The sequence below is a fragment of the Gymnoscopelus microlampas genome, assembly GCF_963454915.1.
Source record: "Gymnoscopelus microlampas genome assembly, chromosome: 4".
Classification (NCBI taxonomy): Eukaryota; Metazoa; Chordata; class Actinopteri; order Myctophiformes; family Myctophidae; genus Gymnoscopelus; species Gymnoscopelus microlampas.
In genome coordinates this window covers 30,497,513-30,519,508 of record NC_139941.1, presented here as the reverse complement: position 1 = coordinate 30,519,508, position 21,996 = coordinate 30,497,513, and the positions used below count along the sequence as shown (strand labels likewise).

Below are 21,996 nucleotides of genomic sequence, written 5' to 3'. Positions count from 1 at the left end.
TGAGTATGCCTAATAAATCAGGTACTGATTTTTTTTAAGTCTACATCTGCACCCAGAAACACAGTTACTGTATAACAGGTGTGAGGTAAACCCTAATGGAAACTTGTATTGCAATATTGGTATTGGTCTATTTGACCATGCAATTAAACAGTAATCGGATAAAATGTCAATAATCATGCATCCCTAATATATGTACAGAATGTAGTCCTGAAATGTGACCAACATTTAAATGTGTAGGTTTACTCATCGTTGAAGCTCAGTTGTCTTCTTAGCTGCTTACATATATCCCTGCCCGAGTCCTCTCGGCTGGTCTAGTTTGCAAACAAAATACGGCAACAGGTCATAAAATGACCATAAAATAGCCTAATTAAAATTATTGTTAGGGACCTAGCCTTTACTCATCGTTTGGGACCCATCTCTAAACCTGTACAGGACAGCTGGAGTTCCATCTACCACTCGACTAATGCTAATCATTCTCAGGTGTTGGTGATATAACATAAGATTCTCAGGTGTAGATTTAACAGTTTATCATCAGCCTTCAAACAAAAGAGGTGACTATAGAATTATGTGTACAACAAGCATGTGTCAATCCACGATCAGATGAAAGAGGATATTGCTGTTCCTGTGTGCACAGAGTTAGCTGTGTACGCCCATAACGCACAGCCTGTTATATGGGTGGAAATAGGCAGCTTCAGAGAGTTAAAATGGATAATCTATCAGCACACTGTTCCTTTTGTTCCACTAGTCCAGTCTTAGACGACCGCGTGACCAATCACTACATAATTAAGCACTTTTGTGACCGGCTCGTTTTGGAAAATCCCGAGTGTTACGACAAACTTCGCTCCCACAGCCCGTTTTAGTGCGCAATTCACTAGCCTCTTGTTCACCAGATGAAGGCGTTCCACTGGTGCCGTGTACGGCCATGTTATGGACAGCCTCACCTGGATCATATAGAGCTGGGCAATGCGGTACTCATCCACACTCATGGGCATGGGGATCCGGTACTCCTTGATCAGCATGGTGAATCTTTGAGGAAGTGGAGACGGGGGGAGAGGAGGACATCCACAAGGGGAAGAAATGGGAAGGAGAGATGAGGAAGGAAGTAGGGACAGGGAATGGGATGGGAGGGACAGGGGGGAGGGGGGGCTCCTATGTGTGATTCGTCAAATCACCAGCTGAAGTCCTCATCGATGGTATCTGTGGGGGAGAGAAAAAAAGACTATGGTAAGCAAATTGTGAATACATTTTTGTTTTAAATACTCCACTTAAATTGGGAAGATATTAAAGCCTAAAATCCTGGGACATTGTTAATGCCCCCCCATGGAGCCACATCAAAATGGACCCATGCAAAAAAGAAAACAAAAACAGTGCAGCATTCAAATGTGAAGTATTCCCAGATGCTGTTCCATTCCAGCATACATAAGCGATAACAAAAAGAGACGTCACATTCTAAAGCCTTACAGTTATACCCAGACAAAGCAGCATAGAAGGAGACAGAGTCGTTCAGGACATAGTGCAAGTCCAAGGCTTGGCTCCGAGTAAGACTATCAGTGCTGCGGCTCCATCCAGCGTCCTAGATTCCAGTAAGGCCCTGCCTACGGTAAAGATGGCCTCTTATATATATACTAACAGTGTGGGGGGGGGGGGCAGCCCACACCTGACCAGTTTCATGGAGAACACCCGTGCCTCACAACCAGTAACCCTGCCTCTCCCTACTCTTTAGCACCATCACATGGGGGGCTCACTCAGCATAAGAGGGATTACAATTGTTCAGAGAGGGGAGCATTACATAACCTTCTAAGAACCCCCTATATTTGCTTGCAACTTCACAAACAGCATTCCGTGGAATTATACACAGAGCTGTTTTGGAATCGCTAGGGGAAGGGGTAGGTAGGTGTTGGTTGTACATACACATAACACTCAATGTAGTGTATGAGCTGGAGAGGCCCTTCTGAGACCTCTAGGGAAATAATGTCTGTCAAAAGCCAAATGCGGACTGAGCAAGGGAATCGTGTAAATGGCACACTGGGAGTTCATTTAAACCGCGATGTCTTTCTTGTACCATAACTCTAACCATGTAATTAATGCAGTAAGCATGGGTTAGATATGTCTGTTTGTTAAGGCATACTTTCCATAATCCATAACCAGAGACTCTGTTTAGACTTATTACACTAATCAAAGCCCAGCTGACAATACCCATCTCAGGATAGGGGGTGGGGGTGGGGGTGGGCCTGAGGGAAGAAAACGGCACAGACCTGGCACCGACTGCCTGTGGTCATCCACTTAATGATTACATAGCATTGCATAAGCCCAATGCTCTCTCTCTCTCTCGCTCTCTGTCTCTCATCCAAACCATGGCAGCAACTGCACCCCTCTCTTGGCGCACAGCCATCCCATTTAATCACACTAATCGCACTAATATTCCCACTGCGTCATTCAGCCGGCTTTTTCGATTGGGGGGGTGGGGGGGCCCAGTGTCACCATAGTGCCCAGGGTCCTCAACCTGTCAAGGGCTTGCCCACAGCCACTCTACTCTAGTCCAGACACACTCATCTAATGAGGTAAGCTCAGGGATGAACACCGGGTCCATCCAGATTCTCAAGCATGCTAAGAGACCATGGAGTGTGACAGTTTAGGTTTGACAGCACAGTGTTCCGTTTCTCTTCCCTTCTTTACAGCATTTTCTAAAAATAAATATATACTGTACATGGTTACACAGAACATATAGAACAACACATTGACAAAATCAGAGCGGGACATCATATTCTGCTTAAAATAACCACACTCTTGTCTCGGGAGGGCAGAGTTAAAACTAGGCTAGCTGGAGATGCTGGGAGTGGAGGCTGGGGCCCATGAGTCTGAGGGGCTTCTACAGGTTAGACGGTACCATAGGAGGTTAGGAGGGAAGGTTACAGTACTCAATCTGTTGAAAATCTTGAAAATCTACTTGAAGTCTGTTACAACAATGTGACATCATCAAGGGTACTACTGAATGTGGGCTGTCAATGAGTATTGTGCTGCAGCAAAGAAAGGACTGAGAGCACGCGGTTCGGATTTAAGTGCCACCAAGTGAAATACTGCTGGCCCATCATGAAAGTCATTCAATGTGACATGGCGAGGACAAGACGCGACTTTTACTGGATGTCTATTAAACCAAACAGGGAATCATTAATATCTGATTGTCAACTAAAGAATTGCCAGAGTTGTAGTTAAGACAATCTTAAAAGTGAGAGAAAAGGTTCGTAAAGCAAGGTTGTGGGAGAAAGAAATAGAAAGCAGCAAGGAGGCAAAAGGGTGAAAGAATAGGACAAAGGAAGAATGGGAGAAACTCAGAAAGAGTGAGACAGAGAGAGACAGGCAGACAAGAGACAAAGAGAGAAGACTGGCACACTGTCAAGACTCCATCAGTCAGGGGTGCCCACACCTTTTTGACTTGAGAACTACTTTTTAAGTGACCGGCTCAACAAGATCTACCCACCCAAAAAATAAGTATCCCATTGCTAAAAATACTTTCAAAATATACCTGAGGGGGCTTTGGAATAGCGCCACTGGCGTTGCATATACAGTTAAGACAAATGCACTTGGAATGGGAAATAAGGGGGGGGGGGGGGGGGGGGGCGGTGGGGAGGCTTCCTCCCATTCTGTATGGAAGTTATAGGGCATAGCAGTGGCCGCCATTTTCTGGTTCCACTTCAAAATAATCAATGCATTTTTCCCATTGACATTTCCAAAAATATTTATATCAATTAATTTAAGCCTAGAATCAAGCCAAGTGGTGAATCATGACCATAAAACATTTTTTTCTGTGATTTTTTTAAATTTTATATTCAATTATATGATTATACTATATTTAATAAATACCCTTTGTTTTGCCGTTTTCAAAAACTTTTTTTCACAGAATCAAACATGTTATGGTCATGATTCACCAGGACCCAGGATGGCTTGATTCTAGGCTTAAAATAATTGATATAAATATTTTTGGAAATGTCAATGGGAAAAATGCATTGACTATTTGGATTTGACTAAGTGGAACCAGAAAATGGGTTTTCGGGTTCTTTGCCATGCACATTTTTATATATCTTTGTACAGCTACTGACATTTGCACACAACACTTGTAAACAAAGCATTGCATTGTGGGTTTGCTTACTATAGAAAACGTGAATGGAGCTGACAGGCCCTTCTTAATGTCAATCAATCAAGTCACCTTAATTCAAGTGTCAGATGGCAAGAAGAGTTTTGTGATTTTTGTTTATAAATATTTTTTTCTAAATATTCTAATTAGCATTTTTTAGGGGCATGTCATGTGGTCTACCTGCACAGCCTGTGTGATCAACTGGTAGATCGCGATCTACCTTTTGGGCATACCTAGTAGATGTAATGGGATCTTGGGGGTTGTTCATGCAGCAGAGTGAGATACTGTAATACATGAATTATGTACCCTTCTGCCAACCCGGGAAAAAAAGGGTATTTTCATTTGTTTTAAACCAGGCCATAAAAGTTTAGTTTATGGCTTCATATCCTATATTAAACAAGATTTAAAGAGTTTAGCTTTACGACTTGAAAAAATTACTTTACTTTGAAAAAATCTCTGGCACTCGGACAACATAGCCAGAAATAATTCTGGCACTCAGTGAGTTAATCAGCTGTGAGAAACTTAATTTATCATTGAGTAAAATGTATCTCTCCCCTTTAGTGCTCAGAAAAAGTCCTCACTCGTCCCTTGCATTTTCTCCAACTTCTCTCTCTCTCCATCCCTGACCTAGTCCCTCTCATCTATATCTGTACGTCCCTAGTTCAACTCACGTACCACAACCAGCCACAAGCAGCAACTGACACACCCAAACTGTCTCCGACAAATTCCATCCGTAATCCATCTGGTGCTTGTAAATAGTGTCAGGTTGTGACTTAGCCTGATACAGTAAGCATAGTGGTCAAAACAGCATGGTCAAGCTTGGGTTAGACTTTTAATTTCTCCAAATACAATGATACAATACAAATTAATGTGACCTTTCAAGATTACATAAAACAATTAGGGGAATGTTCCTTCCTGATCCAGAAATGTAATCATGGTTTAATAATTCAATCTTACAGTTACATTATGCCATACAAAGATCTCTCTTAATGCCGATGCAGAATGTACAAAAGAATGTCCCCATGATTCCTGTGTGACTGTAATCTGTTTTTGGGAAACGATTGCTCTGTTTTCCAGTTGAGAAATCATCATTGAGAGATCAATTATTTTCATCCAGCAATGCGGTCAAAAGACAAAGTATGAATTACAGATGCTGTGTGAACAGAATGGGACATGCTGCCATGAATGTACCACCAGCAACCTAGAGAGAGCACTGCCTGGCACCATGTTTGACCTAGAAAGAAACCACTCTCACACAGAACCTAAAAATAGCCTGGTCACAATAATCCTACCATACGTAAGCAGAGTGCTTGACGTTGTGCGTTCAGAGAATATGCTCATTCCCATCTAAAAATACAGCCCCTGCTACCCCCTGAGTAGTGACGCAATAGCTGTGCACAGTGCACATGCCACAGCACAGCGAAATTATCTGGAACCTGAAGGTTTTGCTCCTGCAGACAAAATGTCACTTACCAATGTCTGCATGATACATTAAAGGGGGTGAGGTAACACATGTTTTAGACTTGTACCTACTGTACCACACTTAATCACAGACGCGCTATATACTTAAATACATACTAAACTAGAAAAAGTGCTCCTCGGAGCACAGGTCTCCGCCAGTTCACGTCGTTATTGTGGCCTCCTAGTGGCGCTATAATAGGCCAATGTGAAAAGGGTGGCATTTCTTCCTCGGCCTAGTAGGAATGTGCGTGCATTCATGATTGGAGGCATTTTGTTGCAAAAATGTGTTTTGCTAAATTAGACCTGCTGATGGCGCTATAACAGGCCAATGTGAAAAGGGGGGCATTTCTTCCTCGGCCTAGTGGGAATGTGCGTGCAAATTTTCACGGAAATCACACGCTGCGTTCATGATTTGAGACATTTTGTTCAAAACGGACCAATCCTGCCAACTTTGGAAGCCAACCTTAGCCAATCAGGATGGAATATGAAATATCGGACAGATCCGTCTTGATCACATGACTATAGAGATACTGTGTACCGATTTGCGTGATATTTGGATAAAATCTGTAGGAGTAATATCCAAAAATGGGTTTTGCACAAATCGGCCTCCTGGTGGCGCTATAACAGGCCCATGTGAAAAATTTGGGGCAGAGGTTCTGCCATGGCATCGAGGGAGTGTGTGTGTGCAGTTTCACAGCGACCGGGCCAACAGTGGCGGAGATTAGCTGGTAACAGACAGAAGGACGGACGGACGGACACAAGGACGGACGGACGGACGGAGGGTAAAACATACTCTCTCGCCATGCCTTCGGCCTGGCGGAGACAATGAGCAGATCTACAAGCTGACAATGCAATCGCAATGTGACAGGCTGTGAGTGAGCTTATTGATGTACTATTTTTTAGGTTTTGTCTATATTTACATGCCCAAACAAGGGACACCAGGGTGAGAGTGGTTAGACTGGCAGTCATCTGTAGTTAAGTGGGAACTCTGTATGGTGAGTAGTGAGTAAGTCATGGCTTCCTCACCTATGGTCATTTCAGATGACACACTGTGCTCCAAGTCTGCCTGAGGCAACCAGATAGTTGTTTACACTCAGTGGTGTCACTCAGCATTTATTCATTCAAGGCTAGTGTACACATACATATAAAACAATACTGTAGTGTAGATGCAACCATTTTCTAAAACTGCACAGGTGTGACGAGGTAGCCACAGTTCCAATGTGATTTAATAGAGAAAATCATTCAAAAGTCCACATTAACATAATGTATCACAGGAAGCGGCAAGGCATCATCTGTAATATTAACATCTGTCGATCTGGCCAGCATACTGACACAGATGCTCACACTAGCAAATAGCATCACATTTATAAGTACATTTTCCAACCAAATCTTTCCTAGATTCTATGAGTAGCACTGTATTAAATAAATCACACATATCTGAAACGCTTCTCATTTTGGTTTGTCTAAAGGCTATTTAATATATGGGAGTGGGCAACGGCTGCCTGGTTCTTGGAGAACCAGTCAGAAATTAATCCTGGGAGGGAGGTGTTGGCTCAGTCACAGGAGGCGTTTTCCTAGAGTCCACATTGGTGGCACGCCTTTAACCTTAGCTGTATCCACTTCCCAGAGTGGCACTACATGCAGGAGTTGCACAGGAGATTGTAACACCCAGTGGAGCGGGAGGGAGGGAGGGCAGGGGTTCCCGCCTTCAAAATACAAATGGAAAATGCTAGACCCTGGTCTGCCAAAAATACCACATATCGTTTTCACACAACATTGCTTTGACATTGCAGAAGCAGCTCTAGCTATGACAACCACTACAAACACAGCCCATGTCTGTGATGAGAACCCATGATTGGCTTTCTGGGCTTATCCTTCGATCCTGTTAAAATGTCAAAAGGCTTAAGACAATGTTGTTTGCCCTGGACTGTGTGTGATCTGTGGTCACAGAGGGGGGGGGGGGGGGGGGGGGGGCTTGCCATCCCTCTGCCATGACAAGAGAGCGCATGCAGCTTAATGCCCACTAACACTTCTATCAATAACTTGATCAATAAAAAAAAACATGTATGCATACAACCTTTTATCATCATCCAATCCATCCAGTTTGTTATTTAAATGTAGCGAGGACTGTATTTACACACAGATGTAAGAGACGAGTGAAGATAATTGGGGAAGCACACATCAGCATATACCTTATTTACAGTATTCTTTCTGTAATATGGACACAGCGTCAAACCAGCATACTCTAGATATGTTCAGGTCAAGTGGAGTAATGTGTAGATAGCCACACCAAAATGCCATGTAGGCCAGCTGTACATGGCAGCACAACAGTGCCAATACAGGAAGATGTACATACAAATACCAAATCCCTGGGGAGGCCTTTGTCCCTATGACCAAAGTTCCTCTACAAGCCAGAAAATAGGATACACAACTGGCCCTTGTACTCATCATTGTGCTACAAGGGAAAAGTTAAAAATACTCTCCACCCTGTGAGCAGCTCTTCTATCGTCCTCTTCCTCTTCTTTCTCATATAGCCCTGAAAGTCAGAGCTGTTTCTAAAAATTACTAATTTACAGAGTGTGAAAAGGTCAACAAGTATCATATAAACACAGTAGAGAACAGACAAAAGTGACTTTGATTTAGAAAACGTTAATATCCTCCAAGAGGCATTAGGGCAAACGGGTGCTACTTGTTGCAGGTTGGTGCAGTGGCAATTGATATTAATGATAGGCAAATTGTTTATAATCCACTGCCTTCAGTTTTTTGACATTTTTTGTGTCAGCACATTGACAAGCCTAGTGCTGAGATGCTATGTCACATACATTTATGGATCAAAGACTTCATAATAGACATCATCATTTTGCCACAAAGCAGTCTGCCTCACTATCCCAATGTTTTCGATTGAGAATGTGAGGACTGGGGCACTGAGAACAAGTTCTGTTTAGTTTGTAGACCAGCTCCCACCTCTGTGATTGGTTTCTAGAGCCAGCTCACAGCTTTGTAGAGACCAGCTCCCAGCTGTGCCACTGATTAGAGTGAATGCAGACAGCTTTGCAGCCCTAATAAGTGGGGTCATCATTTGTGTATGGGTCATATGGTGATTATCAGCCCATCGTTTTTCCAAATGGACCCGTTACACATCGAATCCCTCTCTAATCAACACAACACTTCCACCTGAAATACAAGATTAGATGACCTTATATGCAAATTGAACTTGAATTAATTAGTGAAGTGCTGGGGTTAAATGAGAGCTCCCATCACTGTCATTCTGTCTGGTTAGCTTGCTCTGACAGTCTGAATCAACTACAGAGAACAGTCTTATGTAATGCAGCCAGCAGGAGAAAGAAATTATTTGAACCACCATTTTGTCAATACTGTTACTAATTCAAGCTGTGAACCTGCCTCAGAGCAGGTAATAGAGACAGAGACAATCTACATAATCTGCACCTGCATGAGGGTTTTTGAGCAACAAGATGCTGATCAAAGCCACATTGCCAATGTGGAACCTGTAACTTGTCAGGAATGCCTCAGAAACTTGCCAACTCAGCTTTGAATAAATCATTACATACTCAACTCTTTAGTTACGCAGTCCTTAACCGGCTATTATGTGGGAGATTAACTGATGTCTCTGGCAGGCCTGATGCCACTGACAGTTTATGTTCTTTCGGCCAAGATATACAAGTCTGAATCTGAATCATTATGATTAATCGAGACAAGAGAATTTGCTACAACTCTGCCATCAGCCATTTACTGTTGAGATCTACTGTATGTGTGTGCTGTATTACACGTTTAATTTGGGATTTATGAATGGAAATCAAAGTAATACTGATACTGGGATGCAGTTCCCAGGATATTGGATAAGCATACAGTATTAAAATGGAAGCAAGCATGCCATGCTAAGATATGTAATAAAATGCAAACTGGAACAAGCAGCAACAAAGCCTCAAAATAAAGACAATATAAAGTAAAACTACAGAAGGTCACTGCACTGCAGTTTAAAGTCAGAGGGGTAGCAATGTGAAACTTTACGTAAACAAAAGACTGCAGTCTTTTGTTTATGTAAAGTTTTCTAACACAAAAGTTATTTGTATCTTTTTTAATTGGGTCAACTGCATAGTTTCCCAGGGCCTGTCTCTAAGGTATTCATCATATCTGTGCAGATAGTTAGTATGGCAGTCTAACTTGTTATTGTGAAATAAAATTGGGGGTATATTATAAAACATGTTGTGAGTAGTGTTTTTTGAGGGAAAATATATTTTCTCCTATGAGCCCTGAACCCTTTCCCCATTCTCTCCATCACTGCTTTAACAGGAGGTTACCATGGAGACACAGCACCCCATCCTTATTGGTTACCAAGATGGAAGTCAGAGTGACGAAGAGAATGGAGACCAGACGTTAGCAGGACTGATCTCTCTCTTTCTCCTACCTCCACTCCTGTCTCTCTCCCTTCCTACCGTCATGCTCATCACCAACCCACTGTCCTTTCAGCTCTCTGGGTATGGCAGGATACCTGTAGTTAATGGACTTCTTCCAAACACAAGCCTAAATATAGGCCAGGATTCTATTCTTGGATAAAACCAGTGTTGGATCATGTGATTATGCTACCCACAGCCACAATACAATGATAGGCCCAACTATAATGGCTCATGTTTTACAAAAGCAACTTAACTTTAGTGATCATATGAACAAAGTAATAAACCATCCATCGATCCAACTTCAAACCGCTTATCCGAAGTTGGGACATAGGAGCTCAAGCAGACTTCCATTTCCCTGGCCACATTAGCCACCACTGACTGGCAAATCCTGAAACGTTCCCAGGCCAGCATGGAGATATAATCCCACCTGGTCCTCAGTCTGCCCTGTGGCCTCCTTCCAGCTGGATGTTCCTGGAATACCTCCCTGAGGAGGTGACCAGAAGGCATCCTTACTAGATGCCCTAACGCCCTCAACTGGCTCCTTTCTACGCAAAGGAGCAGCGGCTCTACTACAGAGTCTCTCACGGATGACCTACTGTAGCTTCTCACCACCTTTTCCTTAAGGGAGACGCTAGCAACCATCCTGACAAAAAAAAAAAAAACATTTTGTCCGCTTGTATGCATGATCTCCTTCTTTCGGTCATGTCCCACATTTCATGACCATAGGCGAGAGTAGGAACAAAGACTGACCGGTAAGATCAAGAGCTGTGCCTTCTGGCTCAGCTCTCTATTCATCACAACGGTGAGGTAAAGTGAATGCAATACTGCTCCTGCTCCGATTCTCTTACAAACTAAACCAATATTTCAAAGTCATGTTGCCTTAAAAGCTTTCATGTTAACTGTGACTGATCAAAACTTCCAAATGAGCTAGATAACCTATATCCAGCACTAACTTGGACAGAGAGAGAGAAAAAACACTTTCCAGTTTCCACCTAAACACCATTAGTTCTGACCCATCTATCAGGGCACTAGTCATAGAACTATAAATTACAGTGCAGTAACAAACTGAACACCTTACAGTATGAGCGGAACATTACAGTGCCACTTAAAATCAGCCCGATCTCAAAATATGTAAATACCTGTATGGTACTACTAATTGACTAAAAGGAAAAACATTTGCATAATAGGGATGTTAATGATTAACCATTAATAATAAGAGTTGTAATTGATTAATACTATATAAATGATTCAATTATATTATTTATTTTGTTTTTATTTATTTAATTATTTTCATTAGAAAGTCAGGGTACCATACCATTTGCTAAACACTAATTTAAAGGGGAATTTTGGACCACGGTTTTCTTACCTTTTCTATGATGTTATGATATTTTAGGATGAATGGTACAGTAGGAAAATTTCATAACTCCATCTCCGTATTTTATAAGCTTTTTTTTGTGAGATCTGACGTTCATAGTGACAGAACACTATGCAACCGAAAAAGAAAAAAAAAAGGAAGTCTCGCTAGACGAGATTTCAATCTCAAGATTTCAATCTCGTCTAGCGAGACTTCTGTTTTTTCTTTTTGCATAGTGTTCTGTCACTATGAACGTCAGTTCTCACAAAAAAAAAGATCCTTTAATTTGAAGTTGTCATTAAATATGAACTGTACAATTTCTGATGAGACTGTGTTGGCTCATTTCAAAGACCTACAGCTATGAGTAGGAGGAATGTGCAACCATAAATACATCACAAATTAATATTTCAACAAATGAATCCCAAGGAAGGACTGACATCTTAATTTCTTGTGCTCCCGAAACTGAGAAAAACGAACAAAATGAGATAGCTGGCTGGCAATGTGAAGAGAGATAGAAATAAAATGTTATCTTATTTATATCTTACTATAAATGCGCGAAATTTCTGTGTGTGTGCGTGCATGTCTGTTGATGTATCTCACAAACTGGCCAACCGATCGACTTTAAACTCGTATTGCAGAGGACCAGAGGGAACGCGATGCCCAGTGTTGAGTGTGTCGGATAGGCGGTTGTCCAGAACCGCCGATCTGAGCAATAAGCCCATATAGGGAGATCCAGTTGTCCAGAACCACCAATCCTACCGATATTCCCCTGTATGCGCATATACTGATGACATCAGGGATCTCCATATGGGCATAAGGATGAGACCATGGATCTCCATTTATGGGCATAAAGGGGACAAGGACAGAAAGATACGGAGATCTCCAAATATGAGACACAGGCAGACAGACACAGAGACCTCACATATAGGCATACTGTAAAAAGGAACACAGACTGACAGAAAACGGGTACAAGTCTCTGACAATAGGTGCAACAGATATTGCATAAGTAGTTATTATATATAATTTGCTAATAAAGAAATAAGTCTCATGATGACATTACAATTTCCTCCTGACTCCTGCATCACTTACAAAGTGTCCTTGTGCTCTATAATGCTACAGTGTTTCTGTTTAGAGAATTTAGATTCAGTAGGTCACTGTCAGTTTCTCATCCAGTTTACTAAATAGAAATACAGTTCACTATGGATGGGCTGGGGCATTCATATACAACACCAAATTAGCCATCAAAATTCATGTTTATTATTACGAAAAACATTATTTGGCAAAACATCCCAGAACCTCTTGTGCAGTCAGTACAACTCATGCATTCTTCCCAAAGGTCTTCTACTCACAGCTGGAGAGACCATTGCACTCTCACATTGACCATAAATGGCAACTCTCAGCAGTACTATTTACATGCTGATATTTCTAAAATGGGACCTTCTGAAGTTATATTTTCAAAATAGGTAGGGGAGCAGGCACCCTTAGGATTTCCCTGTCAACAGCATTGACAGGGGACCCCCACCCAACCCACACTACAAAACACACTATGGCGATGAAGGAAGACTTCCTTGACAAGGAAGTCATTGACAAAGGGGGGGCATAATGCAGAGACTTCCAATAGCAGCCTGCCAGTGAAAAAAGAAAAGAGTAGGTGAGGGGTGGGGGGGTTAGCATCTGACAGCGACTATTTTTAGATGTGGAGAAATCAGGCGTCTGCGGCCAGTGGAAAAGAGCGAGTCGCGTGGGTAAAGTGACAAGGAGCAGCGCTGTCGCTTTCATTTTACATGAACGCAGTGAGTCAGAGCGTGCTGACAGACAGTGTAAGGCAGTGAGTGGTGGGGGGATGGAGGTACAGATCAACACAAACAAACATTATGCGAGCAGCATATGCGTCCCAGTTACCACTGCACATTGACGGCAAACTAACCAACAATTAATGCTTGCACACAAGATGCAAATAAGAGGATTTGACTGAGCAACACGTCCGCATGTTACTTTTGAGGGCATTGGGGCAACATTTCTAATTCAAAGCAGACACAATGTATCTCTGCTTATTAGATTAGCCAGCCCAACCTACTGGGGATTTAGAACTTTATTTCATTTGAGCAGATATTACATTTTTGCAGGCACATCATTGTGGCAGAGGCCATGTGTCCCGGAGTTCCTGTGTTTCTAACACACACACACACACACACACACACACACACACACACACACACACACACACACACACACACACACACACACACACACACACACACACACACACACACACACACACACACACACACACACACACGTTTCTCTCCTTGTGCCCACAGGCCTTATAGAATTACATGACATATCCAATTCCCCAAATAGGATGCAGTGCAGTATGCACACACTCAATTCCCCTTCCATGAACTTTTGTAGTCCCTCACACCTATCCAGGACAAGCAGTGCCCGTAGGGAAGGGGACAAGGTGCAGACCCGCACAAACACTTACTCTTCTTCCTTTTTCCATTTGCCTGTCCACCATGTGGGAGCATTAGCAGCAATGTGTCATTAATCACCTGGCTCATCAGGGATGCGTGGGGACAGGTTGTACCGATGTAGTCCCCGTCAACGGATAAACATCAGCATCTCTGTTTTTTCTAAAGGAGCTGAGGTAGCAGGACCGTGGTGGGGGCTGTGCATCTTGGGGTATAGGAGAAACACTGTTTAGTCCTCAACTTGCCCCGAGTACACATGATAGAGGCTCGTTTGAAACACTGTCGAGCTAGACAGCCCACTCAAGAGGCAATGAAAGAAACATCAAACAACACATAAACTGGGTTGCTATATCGTCTCATACAGTACAGTGTGTGTGTACATACTAACTTGCGCACAGCCGCACACACACACACACACACACACACACACACACACACACACACACACACACACACACACACACACACACACACACACACACACACACACACTGTATTCATTTCATTTTGTATTACATTTTTCATTACTGCTACGATTATTCAAATCCATACCACTAATACCCTGTAATTGGTACAACTGAAAACAAGGACAAACAAGGAGAACCTGTGGATAAAAAAAAAACAAGCAAAGACAGAATCACCAATAATTCATCATTGCCGGTGAAGTGATACTCGGCTGAAAAGATATTGTAGTGGGGTACACGAACAATAGTAAAGAACGGTTTGAGAACCACTGACATAATAGATGACCTAAAAGAAGTCCTTCTTCTTACTGTTTGTTTATGCCAACATATATGAAAATGTCCATCTATTTCCCTGTCACAATTCTAAGAAAATGGCATACTAGGCATGAGGATCATTCAGCTAAGCATTAATACAACAGCCTAGACCAGAAGTTTTCAAAGTGGGGTCTGGGGACCTCAAAGAGTCCTTAAGGGGGTTCCAGATGGGCCCCAGCCAAATGAGTGGTAGAAATTCTACCTTTTAACCATCACATGCAATTCCTATTAATGAATATAGTTTAAAAAATATATCAAAACACTTCCTCCCAAGCCAAAGTCCAAAGTACCAACATTGTATATATAGATTATCACCAGGGCATTTCTGTTGCCTGGGTGATGATTTGTTAATCACATCAGCCATTTAGTCACAAAGACAACAGTCAAATTGCATTTGATCAACGCAGCAACTGTGGCAGCCATTTTTGACATGCTGAGATCCGCCTGCGCAAGGACGCTCACGGTTACAGCTCAGTGGACTTTAGCTTGCGCTGGTTGTCCAGATACTGCTGTTATCATCTCTAGGGCTTCTAATCAATTATCATCCTCTACGCCCTTTTATCACTCCCCTCACATAGGGAAAATAAAGGCTGGGTTTGTGATAATGTGTGATATCAAGAGACAATAATTATCTGTGTGAGAATACATACATTTTAAATGTATGTATTCTCCGTCACACAACGGTGAAGATTTAGCTTGAAAATGAGCTCTTGTCGGTAAGCGAGGCCATCGTACTATGGCATACACATTTTTTTTTACTGATAGCCCAGGACAATTAACTCTCAAATAGGGAAACTTCCTTTCAAAGTGCCAAACCAAACAAGCTACAGAAGTGCTGTCTTCTGATATACAGGTAGACCCTCCAGAAAAATGCGATTATGCGATCGCAGAATTTACCGCATAATCAGCAAAATGATGCATAATTATGCGGGGTAACGTTTTTTCAAAAAGGCTGCATCGCATCGCATAATATGCGCTTTTTCTGCATATTTCGCAACTTTTCACATATTCCCCATATTGCCACTTATTTCACAACTTTCTGCATATTTCGCAACTTCCCGCAATTTCACCACATTAAAAAAAAGCATTTTTTTATTGCAATATCAAGGATTTTAGCCTGCATAATCATGAGTTTTAGGCCGCATAATCAAGGATTTTTGCCCGCGTTTTTCTGGAGGGTCTATACAGGGTTTAGGTACACAGAGAGCATGCAAGTTAGCTATAAGAGTTTTTAGTCATTACAGGCAGGGGCTCTGAACACTGCTACCCATTAGGGCATAGCGGTCGGATTGGCAGTTCTGGGCAACAATATCACTTAGCACACGATTCCCGATGACGCTGGTCACATTTCATATGACATGTGCGTGTGCAGCCAAAACTGTGGGAGGAGTAGCGTGCCAAAGTTTTGGGGTTGCTCTATAATAAAGTCGCCCAAGTAGTACTATACTGTGCCCCTAGGGGCAACCACATTAATTATTAACTGTAAGAAAAATGGTCCTAGGAAAAGAAGAAAAAGAAAACTCCAGCGCAAAGGCCAATCAGTGTAATACTAATTTATGTCATATAAGGAAAGCAACCTCTACTGTATAAAGCGTTACTGCATAACCCTACTGTATAAAGTAATGCAAACTCAAAGGTCACAAAAAAAAAGGTCACAAGGAGGCCTGATGGTCTTTAACAGTTTAACAACTGTAGTTCAGATCCACTTAACGCTTTCTATCGCTGGTGGTATCCACCACAGCTTATCAGTTGGCCCATGGCACAAATTGTACAACCTCTTCATGTTGGGGGGGGGGGGGGGGGGGGGGGGGGTGACTGTGTAATGCAGTACAAAATCAGGAAGTGACAGGCTTCACATTGGGTGCGTTCGGAAATAGCGCACCGGAGCGCACTCGCCTATTAGTTTGCATTGGCCAGTGCGCTCAGTGCTGTATTTCCGAACGCACCCATTAAATCAGCTCAAAATCTGGTCTAAGCAAAAAGAAAGTAGCCATTATAGCTCTCATTCTGTTCACCACATTGCACTGAATACACAGCAAAAGATTCAACAGATTAAGATGGCCTACAACCTCAGGTGAGGCTGGAGTTTTATAGGAATAAAAGAATGTTAACAGTTGTGTGTGCATGTTGTAGTATTTGATGTTCCAACAAGGCCAAATTCAAGATAGGTTCCTCATGAAGGTAGCCTAGGTAATTTATTGTGTCCTACTGCCATGCTCTCTGTGAATTACCATTTTTTTTGACCAAATACTATACAATCAGCTTAAATAATTGACATTGAAAGGAACCAAAACCTGCAGTAAGCAGCCACAGATGTCAAAAGAAAGTTAACTGACAGGAAGTGTGCCTTGTCTTGTTTCCTGAGCTGATTATGCAATTGCTCTATATGGAGGTGTCCGTAAAGAGCAGGTTGTCTTCTTGACAGCTAAAGCCTATATTATACCAAATAATTGCTTTTAGCTGAAAAGCTACATTGTCTTATGAATAGGTATAAATTAGGCTCAACAGACATAAACAGAGTTTCAATTATCCCAATCTATTTTATTCAATTCTGACCAATGACTAATGATATATAAATAAATTAAAAAGACTGATTATAAGCAAGATTCCATTCCACATACAAAAATAGCATAGATCACCAATTCCCTCCCTCCCTTCATTTATATGATGTGATGTACTGTACATCTCAGTTATACTAGATTATTGCAAAACACACCATAGCAGAGCTTTAAAGAGCTATCCCGTTTCAACTACTCCATCACTGGCCTCCTGTAGAACAATCCCTCTGTAAGATCCTTTATGGTGTTTTTGCTTTTTTTTTAATGCTGCCATCAACTTATGGGATTTTGCTAAATAATCAAAATATTAACAAATCTGAAAAACAGCTGTATCCTCCAGCAAATTGATAAAATTATGCACAATTTTCAAATAGAGATCTAGAGTGCATCAAACATCAACAAAAACATCAATATGAATTTTGCCGTTATGCTAAAAACATACATGTGGGTTCCCAGGAGGTAACTCAGAAACAAGTCTGAGTTGAATAAGACTGCACTAATTAGTAGACATAGGGGAGCATCCCCGTCTATGATGATATGCAGTATCAACCTAGTTTCATAATTTAGTGACATTCGGGGTGTTCAGCATCTTTCAAACATACAGGACCAAAAACAAAGAGGCCACAAAAACGGGGTGGCAGTGGCTCAGGGGTAGAGTGGCCGGTAGAGCCATAGATGTATATAAAGGCTAGATGGCTCAAGGGGGCGTCGCAAGTGTAGCTCAACCGCAGCCATCTTGCAACAGTCATTCATAACATTATGTCTATGGCCATGTATTATTGAAATAACCATAGCGTGCTCAATTTTCATCCGATTTTCAAACGGTTTGGTTTGTTGTAAACACCAAATATGTAGTTATGATACTGCATGCTTATAATTATAATCATGGATTTTATATGAAAATAACATTAAGTATGCAGTATCATAACTACGTCTTTGGTGTTTACAACAAACCAAACCGTTTGAAAATCGGATGAAAATTGAGTACGCTATGGTTATTTCAATAATACATGGCCATAGACATAATGTTATGAATGACTGTTGCAAGATGGCCGCCATGTGGCAACGTCGTTCTCCATTGGCCAGCAGCGCAACCTAGCCTTTATATATATCTATGGGTAGAGCAGCCGGATGGGAACCGCAAGGTTCCCAGTTCCAACCCTGGGCTCCCCCAGAGTTAGTGTCGAAGTGTCCTTGAGCAAGACGCTGAACCCCTAATTGCTCCCGATGAACAGGTTGGTGCCTTGCATGGTTTCCTCCGCCATCGGTGTATGAATGTGTGGGTGAAAGTAATGCACAATCTATGTAAAGCGCTTTGGATAGAAGAGCTATATAAACCTGCACTATATTTAGGTGCACTGTAATAATTACATAGTGAATTGTGTTTTAATGTGGCAGTTCAGAGATCTAATTTTGGTCATTGATGTCAATGGACCCAATATATCTGTAGGTTGTTAGAAGTATCACAGGAAGTCGAATTATATACTCAGACCAGGGGCTAATGGATACTCCCGTAATTAAAAATGCCTTTGGCTAAAAAATAAATCCAAACTATTTGTATAAGGAGAGCCAGAAAGAATGAAAACTAGATGAGAGGGGTTCTTGTCATTAGTCCTAGAGAGTTTGCCTACAGGTTGCAAAGTTTAACATGTACAGAATTTAGTCTAGATGGTTCTTCTCTCCCTGGAGCAGGATGTAAAAACTGGATTTGTATTTTTACTGCAAAAATATAAGAAGACGTAGAGGCTTTGGTCTCTTTCAACGGTTGACATTTGTCCAATAGTCAACACAGTCAGAGGAAAGGGGCAGGACACACAGACCGGACAGAGCACCACAAAGTTCTATAGCAGGCTGTCAACAAAGCCCTGTCCACATAAAGAAGCCACATCACAAACAGGAAAACTGAATATTTAAATAGATGCCTAGTTATAGGCGGATCGTCTGGTTATGTCAGACACAAATTATACAAGTACCCCATGCAAAACCTGTTAGACATATGTCAGTGGTAAAATCAAGGTAAGTAAATGACATTATGTAAGTAATGTCATTACTTAACAGCAACGGTCAAAACATCTACTGATATGGTTGCATACAGTTGAAATAGATAAATATGTTATATTCCAGGTCAGAGAATATTGTGAAATCGATTACTATAAAATAAATATTTTTCAGCTCAAGTCATCTGCCCAAGTGTCACCAGGGCAACACATCTGGTTGAAGAACATGAAGTAATAAACATTTTATGACATATTTCCTCTTGACACATATCCTGTGACACACTGACTTTTTACAAGACAGCAACAGCAATATCCATCATTATTCAGTGCTGGCTGTCATACATGTTTGAAATCTGAAATGAATATAGCGTAGATGCATCAGTGTTGCATGCATACGCAGGAACAGATGCAGTCTACATTGTGAACAGACAAGCTTCTAATTCTGTACATCAAAATAATGCAAGGATTCTGTATTTTTCAAGTAGAGCCTACACTTATAATGAGTCCTTAGAGATAGAGTCTAAGATAATGCTGCGTATATAACGTGTTACACAATGCAAGCAGGCGATAAAATTCTGTTGCAGTACATGGCAAGTTTTGACATGTCATACTGGGATTGCACTACAGAAGCCATGCACTTTTGTACAATGTTCTACAGGCCTGGCAACATGACAAGAATGCCCCGCAACATCCACTCTTTTGTAATTCTTCCTCTGTCAAAATAACTGGTCTAACTTTCAGCAAGATACTGGGTATAATACAAATCTCACTTCTATGACCAGGCCACCATATATATTAAATCTCACTTTGGCACAAATTGGTTTCAGAATTAGTTGGATTCGTATTCCTATTCTATGTCATTTTAGAATACCGCAAATAAGGGGGTCATGGCGGTGGCACCTTCAGAAAAACATCCCTGGATCAGCTCCCACCCCCAGAGCAATCACCTAGGTCTACGAAACAGGACATGGTTTCCACAGTCAGAGCAGCTTCAGTCAGTGACTCACCCACTCAGGCCTTGTCTTGAACAGGGCTGAATCTCAATTCATGAACACAGAATCAGCCTTGAATGAGGTGGTGTTAGCCTGAAGGTTAGAGAAGTGAGTTTGAGACAGACGTTTTTTTGTTGGAAAGATCCGTTTACAGAAACCTTGTAGCACTCTCTCTCCTCCCTTACCACTTCATTACGAGACTGACCTCAGTGTCACACACACAGCTATTTGTGAAAGCAACTACAAGGAATGAGCCCACCCTGCCTTCCAAATTACTCTGCCAATAACCTCCAGAAAAAAAAGAACATGTCAGTCAACTGTTATCCAGGATTAAGAGGAATCAATGAGGTTATAAAATAAAAATCCAAATAAACCAAAAGGCAGGAGACCATGCAATTGAAACAATTGATGACAAGAAACATGGCATCCTCATGATTCAATACTGCATGAAACATTTCTATATTGTCCACTGTAATGACAACATAAAATAACATTATTAATAATTATAAGCCTGGCCTACAGGAGTTGTACGAAAAGGGCATTTAATAACTTTTAATATGTGGACCTACAGTATGAGTGGAATGTGATTAAAGAGCAAGGGCAGTGAAGCAGAGTAAATGCACTGTTGCAATGCATTTAGAAGCCAATTTAATAAGTTGAAGCTTCAGTCCAATTCCATAAGTTGAAGCTTCAGTCCAATTCCATATTAAGGATCAACAACACTTAATACAAACTATGGTCAATATATGAATAAGTAAGAAACGTGCACTTTCGGAAACAAACACATGAATAAATAGATCCACCATCTTTACACCAAACCGGTCAGTTAGTTACCTAGCAACATCGCAGCATGGTAATCACCAGTGGTGTGTTCTAGTTTTTTTTTCGGAGGGAACAATTGACGGCTTGCAACGTTCATCACATACCTGGTCCTGAGTGATGCACCGTGGACACATATGGCGATACGGAACACTCCAGCATTCACCAAATCAAAGTTCATTGGGTATTCTTTGTGCAGTTTGTGCCACAGGCAGCAGCGGTTTCTTTACAACAACAAGATGTGTGTCAAGCAAACGGTACTTGGTTAATACGGGAAATGGTCCCATTTAGATTCTATTTAACCGCTGACTGAACCTATCAATAACCAATTTCCTTTTACGTCGCCGCTTGACCAGTCCAAAAAGGTAGGGCTGCATGTAGAACAAATGACAATGTGTAGAGAAACATCATCAGCCTTTTTGTTAGATGATCTGGATCACCTAGGGTCCATCAGGTCTGTTCTTCTTGTTTACAACATCTTGTTCACGACATCGTAGCACCGAGGAGCCACACGCTGAATTTTCTCAATCGAAACAAGAAAAGGCCAAAGTAGCCTAGGTAGATGTCCTTGAATGTCCAAGCCAGTGAAGCCACAGTCCACATGAGTTACTTGCTTTAACCGCTCGGAGAACAGCGTTGTTGTGATCCCAGGCAGTGAGTTCTTGCAACCTTCTAAAAGCCAGGGATGTTATAGCAAAAAATACGGATGAAGATGACTCGCCATCCTGAGTTGTTGTCACTCCTATCATGAAGCGCAAGTAGCTTTTCAGTCCTCAGCAGTGTTGCCAGGTTTTGAGAGAGAAATAAGCAACCCGGTCTAGGACAACAAGCCCAAAAGAAGCAACATAAGCCCCTGGCCATGAGCACTTTAAACTTTAAAGTATTTTGGATATGCATCGACTATTTGAAAATAGCCGCAACGCGTCGCAGTGATTTTCAAAAACGTTTGCAATAAAATGTGGAATATTTGGAATGTTTTCGAAACATTCTAATACAAATGCTCCCTTACACAAAACTT

The 21,996-nt window shown here is 41.7% G+C and overlaps 1 protein-coding gene across 7 annotated transcripts in view; it reads right to left on the bottom strand.

The window, feature by feature from the left end:
* LOC311044189 (membrane-associated phosphatidylinositol transfer protein 2-like) overlaps window positions 1-21,715 on the bottom strand; it is a 53,992-nt gene extending 32,277 nt beyond the window's left edge. For 4 of the 7 annotated variants that reach the window (XM_084055615.1, XM_084055613.1, XM_084055609.1 and 1 more), the window contains exons 1-2: window positions 21,086-21,715; window positions 942-1,197 (exon numbers count right to left, since the gene is read on the bottom strand). In XM_084055615.1, coding sequence (XP_083911741.1) covers window positions 942-1,019 — 78 coding nt within the window. In that variant the 5' untranslated portion in view covers window positions 1,020-1,197; window positions 21,086-21,715. Of the gene's footprint in view, window positions 1-941; window positions 1,198-20,174; window positions 20,253-20,993 lie in introns of all 7 variants that reach the window. The other 3 variants (XM_084055611.1, XM_084055612.1, XM_084055610.1) reach the window with 3 other exon arrangements.
* Window positions 21,716-21,996: the final 281 nt, after the last annotated feature.